Source organism: Fulmarus glacialis, unplaced genomic scaffold (assembly GCF_000690835.1).
Source record: "Fulmarus glacialis isolate BGI_N327 unplaced genomic scaffold, ASM69083v1 scaffold13102, whole genome shotgun sequence".
Taxonomy (NCBI): domain Eukaryota; kingdom Metazoa; phylum Chordata; class Aves; order Procellariiformes; family Procellariidae; genus Fulmarus; species Fulmarus glacialis.
Window position 1 is genome coordinate 18,408 of NW_009195998.1, and position 13,296 is coordinate 31,703.

The following is a 13,296-nucleotide window of genomic DNA, read 5'->3' on the forward strand; positions in this document are numbered from 1 at the left end:
AATTTTTATGGCATTAAATGCAGGGGAAAAAACCACTTATCTTCTGAGCTCCTCTTACCACCTCATATCTTCACTGAAATAAAGGGAGAATTCATATTCCATGCTAATTTGACCTGACCTTTTTTTTAAACTCTGGTAAATGCATATTATGCTTATTTGCAGCATCTTAAAACATTATTATGTTGGTATTTTTGTTCAAGGAACAAAAGCTGAAAAGAAAGTGCATAACATGCTATCTTGTCTCTTATTTTAGTCTGGTTTTACGCAATGGGTTAAAGGATGGGCTCTGCCTGCAAAGGAGTCTTCACAGCATGAGTCATGGTCATTCTTAAGACCATTAAAGCCATTGAAGAATACTTTTATATCCTGACAATTCCAATTTTGTAGGCAAAGTAATGCTTATCAATAGGGCTACTATCTTTTCTTATTTGTGGAAGACAGCAGATGTGTTCTTTAGCACAGTAACTGAGTTAACAGTCTAGGCTTCCAACTAGAGGAATATAATGTAACAGAAACAACTATAACTGTTTTACACAGCTAAGTAATAGTTTATACTCCAAATAAAGGAATGTAAGTAAATCTCCCTTTGGGGAGAGAGAGGGGGGAAAAAAGTGAAATACATTTATTCACTGAATTAATCATAGTGGAGAGATTACTTAACTTTAAAATGTTCTTTTAAATGGGATAAAACACTTTTCTTTGCCTAAGGTCCTATCTGTTTCATATATTTTGCTTACATTTTCTACCAGTCTTGCCCCAGTAACTCCTTGTGTGTATTAGCCAGTTTCAAACAAACTTGAACAAGGTATCTTAGAGATGGCTATGTTCTTTCATGTTATGTAAAAAACCCAGTGATTAGACAGAGAATAGGCATCTAAGTTGCTGTGAGCATTGAAGGAGACACAGAGAATTGTATGTGGCTATTCTGCTTGGTAGAACCTGGTCTGCTATACAGTGTGCGTGTACTGGTTAGCCCATGAGAGACATGCGGGTTCAAACTGCTCGTATCGTGTGGGCATTGTAGGGGAAACTGGGATTATTGCATTTATTGGGTTTTAAGGAGGCAGAGGATAGAAAACCATACAAAGCAAGTCTCATTAGTTCCAGTTTCATGGGGAAACAACATTGGAAGCTTACTGTTATTGACTATAAACATTTTAATACACTTTCTTTTCTTTTTTTATGAACAGATAAAAGAAATTTGTCTGGATTAATATCGAACTGAATGCGTCTGAATTGAAGGAAATCTTTTAAGATTGCTCTCCTGAGAGAAGTTGTACAAAAATGGTACACTGAGGTTTCTGCTTGCACTTCTGGGAAGACTGTAACTGTATTTTTATATTGCAGTTTATTGGCTCATAAAAGACAATGTAATAACAAAAGTAACAGTAAATTTATGCAATAGTAGTGGTTCCCCTCCCACTGACTGGACATGAGTGATCAAAGGTCTTTGCAAGAAGATAAGCACAAAGTTAGCAGAACTTCCTCAAAGTTCAGGGAGTCTTCAAGAAGCATGCAATCTGATGATTATTTTGCTAGAAAACTTAAAGCTTTGAATGGTAGCATGGGTCCTCCTGTATCTTCAAATGCATCTAGCAAACCTGAAAATAATCAAACAAATGGTACACCAGCTGTGCCTAAAATGGGAGTTCGAGCAAGGGTATCTGAATGGCCTCCTAAAAAGGATTGCTCTAAAGAGCTGAGTAAAGCTGCTTGGGAAAACAGACCTCCAACCAGTTATGAAAGTGTTGGCTCAGTACTTCCAAATGGACAAAATGACCAAAGTGATGGACAACAAGAAGAGCTAGAATTGGAATTTACGGAGGGAAAATATTCGATTGGAGATCTTTTTGTTCATTCCCCTCAAAGGGGACTTCATCCCATAAGGCAAAGAAGCAACAGTGATGTGACAATAAGTGATATTGATGCTGAAGATGTGTTAGACCAGAATGCTGTTAACCCAAATACTGGAGCAGCTCTTCATAGAGAATATGGCAGTACCTCTTCAATTGATAGACAAGGCTTGTCTGGAGAAAATTTCTTTGCAATGCTAAGAGGATACCGAGTGGAAAATTTTGAACATAAAACTCTTGCTCCATTTGGATTTTCTGAGTTTTTCCACTGTGATCCTGCAGTTTCTCCAAGTCTACATGCTGCTGCACAGATTTCCAGGGGAGAATTTGTCAGGATTTCTGGCTTGGATTATATGGATAGTGCCCTACTTATTGGTCGAGACAGGGAGAAATCTTTCAAGAGGAGACTAAAATCAGAAGCAGTAGAAACATCTCTATTTAGAAAATTGCGAACAGTTAAAAGTGAGCATGAAACTTTTAAGTTTTTGCCTGATCTGGATGATAGACTTGACAGAAATGTTCGTTCTTGGAACTGTCAGAAATGTTTTGCACATTATGATGTTCAGAGCATTTTGTTTAACATAAATGAAGCAATGGCTACCAGAGTAAATGTAGGAAAAAGAAAAAATATAACCACTGGGGCTTCAGCTGCATCACAAACTCAGATGCCAGCAGGCCAAACAGGAAACTGTGAATCTCCTTTGGGAAGCAAAGAGGACCTCAATTCAAAAGAGAATTTAGATGCTGATGAGGGTGATGGGAAAAGCAATGATTTAGTATTGAGTTGCCCTTACTTCAGGAATGAAACTGGTGGGGAAGGAGATAGACGGATTGCACTTTCTAGGGCAAATTCAGCATCCTTTTCTTCAGGTGAAAGTTGTTCTTTTGAGTCCTCTCTGAGTTCCCATTGCACAAATGCTGGTGTTTCAGTACTAGAAGTACCAAGAGAAAACCAGTCCATTCACAGAGAGAAAGTGAAGCGTTACATCATAGAACACATTGATCTTGGAGCATACTATTACCGCAAGTTCTTCTATGGAAAAGGTAAGTTTTTATAATGCAACTGTTCTGAGATATTCATGCATTAGATTTAAGTTGCTTAGTAAAGATTTTTTTTTTTCCTTCTTCTTCTCTATAGAAAGACGTAAGTATTACAGGGCATCCTGAAACTCTTTACTAAAATTAAGCCTGTTATTCTTACTCTCCCAGAGGGATATTCAACAACCAGTGGGTTATGTATAAAGTTATGCAATACTTGTGTAAGTTCACTAAGTGTGAGGTCATTTAAATTAGTACGTAAACTAACTTCTCTGAACCAAACTTTCTTGGTGGGCAGGAGGAAAAGAAGACATTTATATCCAGTAAATGCATTGGAAATACTGATACCCAGAGTGGAAATCATCCTTTCCTAAAAGGTGCCTCCAAAAGAGAAGGTGTTATTATTGAGGTTTCTGACTCCCTTCTTCTAGATTCTGCTGTCGTCAAGTGCCTCTTGGCTAGGGTCTTTCGTACTCTATGTGCATATACACACTCCTTAAACAGAGAGCTTCTGATGTTATTTAGTTTGTCAGCTTAAAGAAGGTTGTTTTATGCCTTTTTCCTAGCCTTTTACCCTATTCTTTTAGGATATGTTCACACTGCAAAGTGCCAGGGTACTCTTTGCAGCAGAGTAATTATCTTGGTTTGAATCGTTATTCAGATAAACTGTTTCCGCTTTATTATCTAGTTTGGCTGTCTGTATTCAGTACTGCATTGTGCAATGTGTGTGAAATCTCTGTTTTTGTGGGGAGAACCCCAAAATACCTGTGTCCTTTCTGTATTACGAATTACAACTCAGTCTTTTTGCTGTTAAAAGAAAAGTCCTTAAAAGACTGTTTGTTAATGCCCAAGTCTTCCTGAAATCATACTTCCTCTGCTTTCTAGCTATATTTCAACAGCAGGAAATAAGCACTGTACTGTACTCCTTCCTCCTGTGACACTTTACAAGGGACTCAAAAGAGGATCCAGTACAGTGCTTGTTTTCACAATACAGTAGACACCTAGAACATATTGGCTGTAAAAACACTGTATTTAAAAGGCAAGGAAGAAAAGGAGCTGGATCTCTCATGGAAGAGGAGGAAAAAGACCCAGAGCTAAGCAAGGAATGGGAAGTAAACTCAGAGGTTCAAAATGGCTTTTAAGCTAGGTTGTAAAGGATCAAAAAGTGTTAAGGGAGTCAGAGTGGAAGATAATGAAGGGACATTTGTAACAAAAGGGTGGCATATTTTTTGAGGGACAGAGAGAAAGAAGGATTGTCATAGATGGAAATGAAAGGAAGATTGTCAATGGACAAATGTGGTGGCAGGATAGTAAGAAAAAAAAAGTCAAGGATTAAGCCAAGTGAAAGAGGACTTGTTTGTGAAATGAGTTTATCATGGATGAGTTACAGGTTCTGAAGGGCTGAACATTTTTCATGAAGAAAAATCTTGTCAGAGAGATTAAAAACAGAAAATAGAAAGAGTACTCAAAAACACTTTAAATAATATACTATAAACAAACCTACTGACCTTTCTGGAAAGCTGATGCAAATGTAGTTAGTTTTATAGAATCATAGAATAGTTTGGATTGGAAGGGACCTTTAAAGGTCATCTAGTCCAACCCCCCTGCAGTGAGCAGGGACATCTTCAACTAGAGCAGGTTGCTCAGAGCCCCGACCAACCTGGCCTTGAATGTTGCCAGGCATGGCACCTCTGCCACCTCTCTGGGCAACCTGTTCCAGTGTTTTACCACCCTCATTGTAAAAAATTTCTTCCTTATATCTAGTCTAAATCTACCCTCTTTTAGTTTAAAACCATTCCCCCTTGTCCTGTCGCAACAGGCCCTGCTAAAAAGTATGTCCCCGTCGTTCTTATAAGCCTCCTTTAAGTACTGAAAGGCTGCAATAAGATCTCCCCGAAGCCTTCTCTTCTCCGGGCTGAATAACCCCAACTCTCTCAGCCTTTCTTCATAGGAGAGGTGTTACAGTTTAATTAACTTTTGTTCTGGTATTATGTATATATGATCTCTTGACTAAAAGTAAAATATGTTTATATTAATATAGTATTAAAAAGTTAAGAAATAGTATCTAGAGTTTTATCCCACATAGTATAATACCAGGAAACTTGAATTGTGTTTTCCTTGTTACTGATTGTTCTGTAGTTAGAGTTCTTCAAAAGTAAATATGATGTGATGCATTTAATATCCAGTAATAAATCGTTACCCTCTCAAATTTACAGTAATATGTAAGCCATGCCCTGTTCCACGTTATCTTTCTATAGAACTGTAACGAAGCTACATGAGAGAAATCTGTATTGGATGAGTCTTATGAGACAGATAGTAAGTCAGGGCAAACATGTTGATGAACTGAAAACTTAATTTTCCATACCTATTATCTCAAGGGATCAAGCATGTAAAGAATCTCCAGATTACTTCCAGCTGAACACAGTTCTCACCTAAGCAAAGTTTATTGTGGATAGAGGAAATAAAACAGGCATTTTGCCTTGGGCATCAAGATGTCTTGCTGCTATGCTGATCTCCCATACCTGTGCTGATCTCCCAAGAAAAAGTGACATTTATATGCATACTGAATCTTACTTGGTGCTATTTCATGACAGTGAGCTCTCCTAGCTGATTGTTCATTGAATTGTAGATTTAATAGCACAGTTGAATTTAGCAAAATAATTGTGGAAGGATGAAATAAAAATTTAGCAAACAGTAGTAACTTGTATATAGAGACATATGTAATGCCACCTATTTTCTTTGCCTTTAACAAGATATCTATGAAAAAGAAATAACTTTCTGAATATTTGATTTAGTTCACAGTTTTATAATTGGCACTTGTCAGCGTACAAGTTTTATTTCTGTTTTAAGATGCATGGAAGAAACACCCTGGCATGTGTATCATTAATTATTCCATTCCCTTTCAAGAAATGAGAAATTTTGAATTCAGTGTCTTCTGAAATGAGCTGTAGTTTTATACTGCATATTTATAAGCTTTGTAACTATTGTTAAAATCAAATCCAACACGACTGATGTAAAATATGTTAATGTTTATGGAAAATATCTTCAGTTTTCAGATAAGGTTTGTAAAAGCTAGAATATTTTATTTTATCTCATGGTTTTGATTTATTAATGGTGTCCTTTAGTGAACTATATTTTTGTGGGATAAAAAGGGATGAGAAGGAGAAAAAAGCTATGTTGATTTTTAAAAAGGATAATTGAAATATGCTTTTATTATCATTGATTTGTCCTTTTCCCCCTGTGCAATTATCCTCGTAATACCTTGAGACTTGACTATTACTACCATGTTTTTCCTTTGAGGGATTCTTGCACCCATTTCTTAATATGTTATTGTATCTATCTGCTGATATCAAACTGAAAAAATGTCCTAGAAGAAATGTACAGGCTTAGCAAGCTTTTGGTATTAATTCAGTTTTGTATAAGTAAGGCTTTTGTATTAGAAGAAAAGTTAACAATTATTTCAAAATGAAGAAGTAAAAAAATGAGGAATACTTTACCGCCTCTCTTTAAACAGCTAGAAAATAGCACTTATTTTCTTCTCTTCTCTCCAGTCGATACTTTTAAATCAACATAAATACTTTTATATGAGCTTAATGAGTTTGTACTTTATGAGATTTGAAAAAAAAAGTGCTTTGAATGTAAAAGATTTTCTCTAAATCCCAGAATATCAGTAGCCATGCTATTCTTTAATTTACTGCAGCTTCTTTAATTCCCATTTTTGAAACTATTTTATCTATTTTATTTTTAATGTACATAAATAACGTCTTTGGTTTTGTGTCTTTCATATTGTACAAGAAATAAGCAGATATCTGTCAAGCTTGCATTTTTCTGCTCAGTAATACTGCAGCCAAGAAATCTAGTAACTATGTAATACCCTTTTCTAGATTTACATGAAAATGAAAGGCTATAGAAACCCTACCTTTTGTCAAAGCCTGAATATGCAGCTGTGGGGAGTTTTTGTGTTGTTGAAAGTGTTTGGCCTCTGAATATCTCTCTCTCTTTCTCTCTCGGGTCTGTAAAATCCTATTCCATTTGATAAATTTGCCTGTTAAGGCTCAAAGTTTTAATTTGACATTGGGAAATCCAAGAGGTATAATTTATCCATGCAGGTAGAATGCTCAGGCTGGGGAAGGAATGCAGTTGGTGAGCATGAGCGAATAATTTAATGTCTGTGCCCCTTTGATCCCAGGTGTTCCTTCCAAAAAAAGGATGCTAGTTATAATGTGCTGCTACTCATTTTTTCTCCACTGGGAGATGGACTGTAACCACCAACATACTTTATAGATAGATTTTTGAAAGGCTACTGGAAACTTAATTTAAACTTGATTTGACAAATAAGGCTGTCATTTATGTAGAGATAACTATCTTTTTGTATCCATTCTGAGAGTATGGATGACTTCTCAGTGAAAGATATTTTGCAAAAACTTCCTTACATATTTCTATAAATACTTTTTTTTTTTAAATACAATGTATCAAACTAGCTCAAAAATGCTAGCAACATGTTTTTTAATCCAGACAATCTGAAAAGGAGAAATTAGTCTATTAATTCATTGCTATTTAAAATATGGAATTATAGCATAAAATGGATTGGAAGACATTTCTGGAGGTCATCCAGTCTAATTCCCTGTTTAAAGCTGCCTTTAAAGGTAGGTTCTGAATAGGTTGCTCAGAACCTATTCCCCTTCAGCTGTCCCTTTAGCTTTCAACCATGCCTAAGGATGGAGATTTCACAAACTCTCTTGGCAACCTGTTCCTGTGTTTGATTTCCCTCAATGAGGGGCTGCATCTTGTGATGGTTGCATCTTGTCCTTTCTCTCTGCACCTCGGAGAAGGGTCTGGTTCTCCCTTCTCTATAACCTCCCATCAGCTAGTGGGATCCTGCAATTATTTCCCCCCTTAACCTGCTCTTCTCCAGGCTGCACAAGCCCATCTCCTTCAGCCTCTCCTCATCTGGTATATGCTCCAGCCCTCTAATTGTCTTGGAAGTTGTCTGCTGTCTGTTCCACTCTGTCCAAAATTGGACGCTACTCCTTATGTGGCCTCACAAGTGCCAAACAGAGACATAATATCTTCTCCTGACCTGCTGGTATGCTCTTGCTAGTGCAGCCCAGAGTGTGGTTAGCCTTCATCTCTGCCAGGGGGTTCTGCTGGCTGCTGTGCCGCCTGTTGCTCACCGGGGTCTGCACTGCTTTTCCACAGAGCTGCTGCTGAGGCAGTTAGTCCCTAGCCTGTGCTGTTGTATGAGCTTGTTCTGCTCTAGATATAGGTCTATGTTGGCCTTCATAAGGTTTTTGTCGATCCGTTTTTTCAGATCATCAAAGGGAGAGTTGGTTTTAACATGTCAGGTTGAAAACTTCAGTGGTTTAGGAGTTGCTTCACATGCAGCTCAGCTATCCCATCTCAGCAGCAGCTGCCTCCAGGGGAAGGGGAGAGCGGCCAGTGAAGCACAGAGACCCTACAGCTATAGGACTCTCTACTTGTGTGGATTAGTTAACCTCCTTTGCCCGCTTTTGTAAAATACTGCAAGGTTTATGCATTTCAGTATCTGCCCTATGTGCATGTTCCTCATTTGTTAAAGCCTGCCGGTTATTACCCTTTATCTGTTGCACCCAACTACAGCCCTAACCTCCAATACATGAATGTTCTCCTTGAGCTTGGTCATGTACATGAACTTGCTGAGGATGCATTCCATTCCATCATTTAGATAATTTAAAAAAATATTAAACAGTAACAGCTCCACTAACAACTTTTGATAAACCTTTTAGTAACTGGCCACTAATTGGAATTTGTATTACTGATCACAGTCCTTTGAGGCCAGCTGTCCAGCCAGTTTATGTCCACCTTGTAATTTGCATGTCTAAACCATGTCTTTTCAGTCTAGCTACACGGATAGTATGGGAGACTGTGTAAAAAGCATTGCTAAAGTACAAGTAGGTGACATTCATTGCTCCTTCCTCATCCATAAAGCCAGTCATCTCACTGTAAAAAGCAACTGGGTTGGTCATGCATGATTTGCATTTGGTAAATCTATGCAGGCAGTTTCCAAGCATCTTTTTGTCCTTCATGTGCCTGGAAAAGTCTTCCATGGGAATTTGTTCCTTAATCTCCCTGGGAACTAAGGTTTATGGTGACTAGTCTATAGCTTCCCAGACCTTCTTTCTTGCCCTTTTTAAAAATGAGTGTAACCGCTCATTATGACCTTTCAAAGGCCTTACAGCGACACTGACTAGTTCCTTCAACATGTATCCTGTTTGGTCCCATGGACTTCAGTGTGTCTAGTCTGCTTAAAAGGTCTCTAACTTGATCTTCCTCTTCTGTTGGTAGTGCTTTACTCTCCCAGACTGGGGCAGTTGGCTCAAGGATGAATTTAACTATTCATCAAAGATTGAAGAGTTGCTAGCCTCAGTTTTCACTTGTTAAAACTGAGTTGCTGCGTTGAATGAATGTAAAGCTTTAAATAAGAATAAGAATAAATTAAATGAAATGAAGGAAGCTACATAGCACCTTATTTGTTTGAAGACTGTTAGCTTTTGTTGAAGACTTTATGTGGATATAGTTTCTCCAAAGTAGTTTCTTACAGCATCAAGCAAAATGATTAAATTCATAGTAACAAAAATTACAAAAAATTATTTCATAGTAGCAGCAGTTGCAGTAATTTGAGTTGTGTGATATGAGTGATCATTCCACTCATCAAAATCAGCATTTTGTGATTTATGTACTTAGCAGTCCAGAAGATCACAAGCCAGTGTATTTACAGATCTCATAGCTCAATTAAAAATAGTATTTTTTTTCTTGCTGCAGAAATTTTTAATCAGATTTGATGAACATTTTCTATGAGACTCATACTTCATTATTCTCTTCTCTCTTCATTCTCTCATGCAAAAGAGCATCAGAACTACTTTGGAATAGATGAAAATCTTGGACCTGTAGCAGTCAGCATCCGGAGGGAGAAGGTTGAAGATGCCAAGGAGAAAGAAGGATCTCAGTTCAACTATCGTATAGTTTTCAGGACAAGTGAGGTAAGTTTTCTTCAGTAATTCTGCAAAGGAGCGGAAAGTTAACTTAGAGCTTAGGATACTAGTTGTTTGTCTGTGGATATCTTGCTGACTTTGAAAGTAAATCTGTTCATGGGAAAGGGATGTTTCTTGTACTGTTAGTAAATGTAATTGCTCCTGGAACAAAGTTTTCCTCTTCTGTACTGTGTAAAATTTTGACTCTTTTTGAGCGGGCACTGAAAAGGAGGTAAGTTGGCTAAGGGGATCTGCAAGGGACAAGCAAGGGAACAGATTATAAGAACAAAGCTGAAGATAACTTTGGATCAAGCTGTTTGATGTTAAGTTTCTAATGAATAGAAATAAAAGATTAAGAAATGTAGAAAAAAAAAATATGAAAGCTAGTACTATGACTTACTTGTATTTTTGTGTTTTGTTTCAAAATACTTTCTTAGAGCTTTTTTCTGTGAGATGTTTTTATATACTTCTACATACATGATTTGTGGAAGGAATATTAATATGTTGATAAAAATAATTGTTTTATTGAGAAGAATAGCTCACTTGTGATCGATGTGGAAGGACACGTCTCATAACTTCGATTTCAAGCGAATTAGTATCTCTTGCAAACTAATTTCTTCTTTATCACAGCAACTAGCTTTGATTTGTATGAAAATACAGAGTGTTGTTATTGTAGCAAGCAACTATAAATTTTCATAATCCTTGCTTTTTATTGTGATTAGGACATAGATAAGTGTTAGCTAGACCTCCTGATATCTCTGGGCTCATGTGCTTTTACAAACAGATATAGAAACAGATATATATAATTTTTTTTTTTATTAGGCTAGGTTTTTCTTTTATTGCAAAAAAAGGGGTGTCTCTATATGTATGTGTGGAGAGGTGATTCAGCTGACTCACTTCTAAGAAATGACTCTCTTTTTGCCAAATACGATGAAAGTAAAGCAGCATGATTGAAAAAATAGGTGCATGGGTTAAATGAAGGTGCTATTAGCTGTGGCTTACCTCAAGCTGTCCAACCTTACATTCAACTACTGAGTCTGCTAGGGTAGTATGGCATTAAAATTAACAATTTTTAGTTTTCCTGGTGTTTTAAATATTTTTTTCCAAAAAAGCAATAGTCTTAGGAATTAGAATAAGTTAACAACATTATCAGTGAATTTCTTTACACAAAAAACATATTTGTCACTGGGACAGTAAGAGCCTGTCTCCTGTTTAAAAGTTATTTAGTAATCTGTTTACTGGTTAAAAAAAATTAAAAATAGGGATCTTTTTCTTCCCATTCTTTCTTCCATGCTTTTGCTAAAACCTGAAGTTTATACATTTGAAAGTTATTTTAGTATTAGAACTAAATATGTTTTGTGTGTTTTACCTTTACTGCAGCTTACTACACTTAGAGGAGCAATTTTAGAAGATGCTATACCATCCACTGCTCGGCATGGCACAGCAAGAGGTCTGCCTCTCAAAGAGGTACTAGAGTATGTAATACCAGAGCTGAGCATTCAGTGCCTGAGGCAGGCTTCCAACTCACCCAAAGTACCTGAACAGCTGCTTAAACTGGATGAACAAGGGGTATGTAGCATACGACTTTTCTTTAAAGACTATTCGTTTAAGAAAAAAAAAATTATCTTAAGTATTTTGTAGGCAATGTTAATAACCATGGATCTGTAATGCAAACCATTCACTTTCTTGGTTTTGGAGATACTTGTGTATTTTCATTTACAAAATGAGGTTTGCTTTTATAAGCAAATTATTTTTAAAATACGTTGCAACTTAGGAAAAAAATTATTGGTCTATGGAGATTCTCTTTAGATGAGTGAGTGAGAGAAAGACTATAACTAAACTTTTAATATTGGTAAGAAGTGATTTTCACAATCTGTATTTGCACTTTAATGTGTACAAAGCTGAATGCAAATGAAAATACATCTAACATTTTATTAATATTGTGTATAGATAAGGAGGCAAAATGATATAACATATTAAGTCTCTACACCTAAAATTTTGAGTTGTTTTTTACAATAACGTTTTCTGATTAACTTGCATTGGTCTTACTAGAATAGAATGCGTCTGTGATTGAGACTAATGAATTAATTGCATGGCAATGGAATATTCATATGGCTTAAATTTGGAGAGAAAATGGTGAGGCTTATTGGATTCAATAAAGTGAATCTGCTTCATTCAAAGCTAGTGATTAAATTTGTTGCTTCTGAATATTTTGTGAAGGGCAGGCTTGTGATGGCTTTTAAATCAATTTTTAAAACTGTGTTTTTAAAAGATGTTCATTTAAAGTGAAGATTGCACTTTCTAGACAGAAGTCAGTATCTATCTGTTGAAGTTGAACCAGCTGATGGATCCAGTTGATTATGATGGCGGTATAATTAATTTTTTAATGGTAATTCAGTTTCAAATATAGTGATTGTGTCTAACATTGGTGGTGTCTACCAGAATTCTTCTGTCTTCTCTTGTGGCTGTAGCAATTGCTCAAAACCAAGTAAATGTAGACAGAGGAAGAGAACTGCTTTTTTGGGTGGATTGTTAAGCTAGTTTTCTGTGTAAATTTTACTACTTTTGTTCACTGTAGTCTTTGAGGAGGACTTTTAATTGAAAATTCATTTTGCCAAATGTCCTTATCTTTTCCTGTGTTTGTCAGTTCTTCTGATAAAACAATAAAGAGAAATCAGAAGCACTCAGTTCTGAATCTAAGAGTTCCTGATGTACTGTTGCTCTCTGTCTTTCCTGTTTGAGCTCCAGAGTGAGTTTAGGTTAATCTAATAAATAATATTCACTGCTCAGAGGGGCAGTATGTTCTAGGCAGAATAGAGTACTACTTTATTTGACCTGACCTGAATATTTCCCAAACTCACTAAAAGTATTTCCCAAAAATTGGAAACGGAGATTGTCCATTGAACTGACCAAAGTAATTCTTTAATCGTCAACTCCTAATTTTGAGAGATAGCAGTGCATAGCACTTCTTTTTATTTTGGGTGATCAATTCTGAAAATTCAATCCTATTGTGAAATGGGCTGACACCAGGCAAAATGTAATATTAATGTGTCTTATGTGCTGCTTATTATGAGATAATTACTTGAACATAGAAAGCTGTGCATAGAACTGGCATGAGATCCATTTGTACTTTTAATCCTCTTATGTACTGGATGCTTTCAGTTTATTAATCAAGCAAATATAAAGAGAGTTATGCTTGTAGCTGAAGGTGATGACTGGATGAAGCGTCATGAATTTAAAAATATGAATCATGTTCTAGAGGATTAATACTGTCACCAGAATAATATTCATTTTGCATAACGGTGTATTAAATGTTTGCATAGTTCCTCAGCAGTCTGAAGACTGTTTCAGTGTTTTGATTTCATTTTCTACCTGTTTCATAGTTTTCAGTGAAA

The 13,296-nt window shown here is 36.3% G+C and overlaps 1 protein-coding gene across 1 annotated transcript in view; it reads left to right on the top strand.

Moving 5' to 3' along the window:
- Positions 1-1,275: 1,275 nt before the first annotated feature.
- SIPA1L2 (signal-induced proliferation-associated 1 like 2) overlaps positions 1,276-13,296 on the top strand; it is a gene marked incomplete at its 3' end in the record, with an annotated part of 86,069 nt that continues 74,048 nt past the window's right edge. The window contains exons 1-3 of the mRNA XM_009572055.1: positions 1,276-2,897; positions 9,777-9,910; positions 11,282-11,470. Of these exons, the coding sequence (XP_009570350.1) occupies positions 1,433-2,897; positions 9,777-9,910; positions 11,282-11,470 (1,788 nt within the window). The remainder of the gene's footprint in view (positions 2,898-9,776; positions 9,911-11,281; positions 11,471-13,296) is intronic.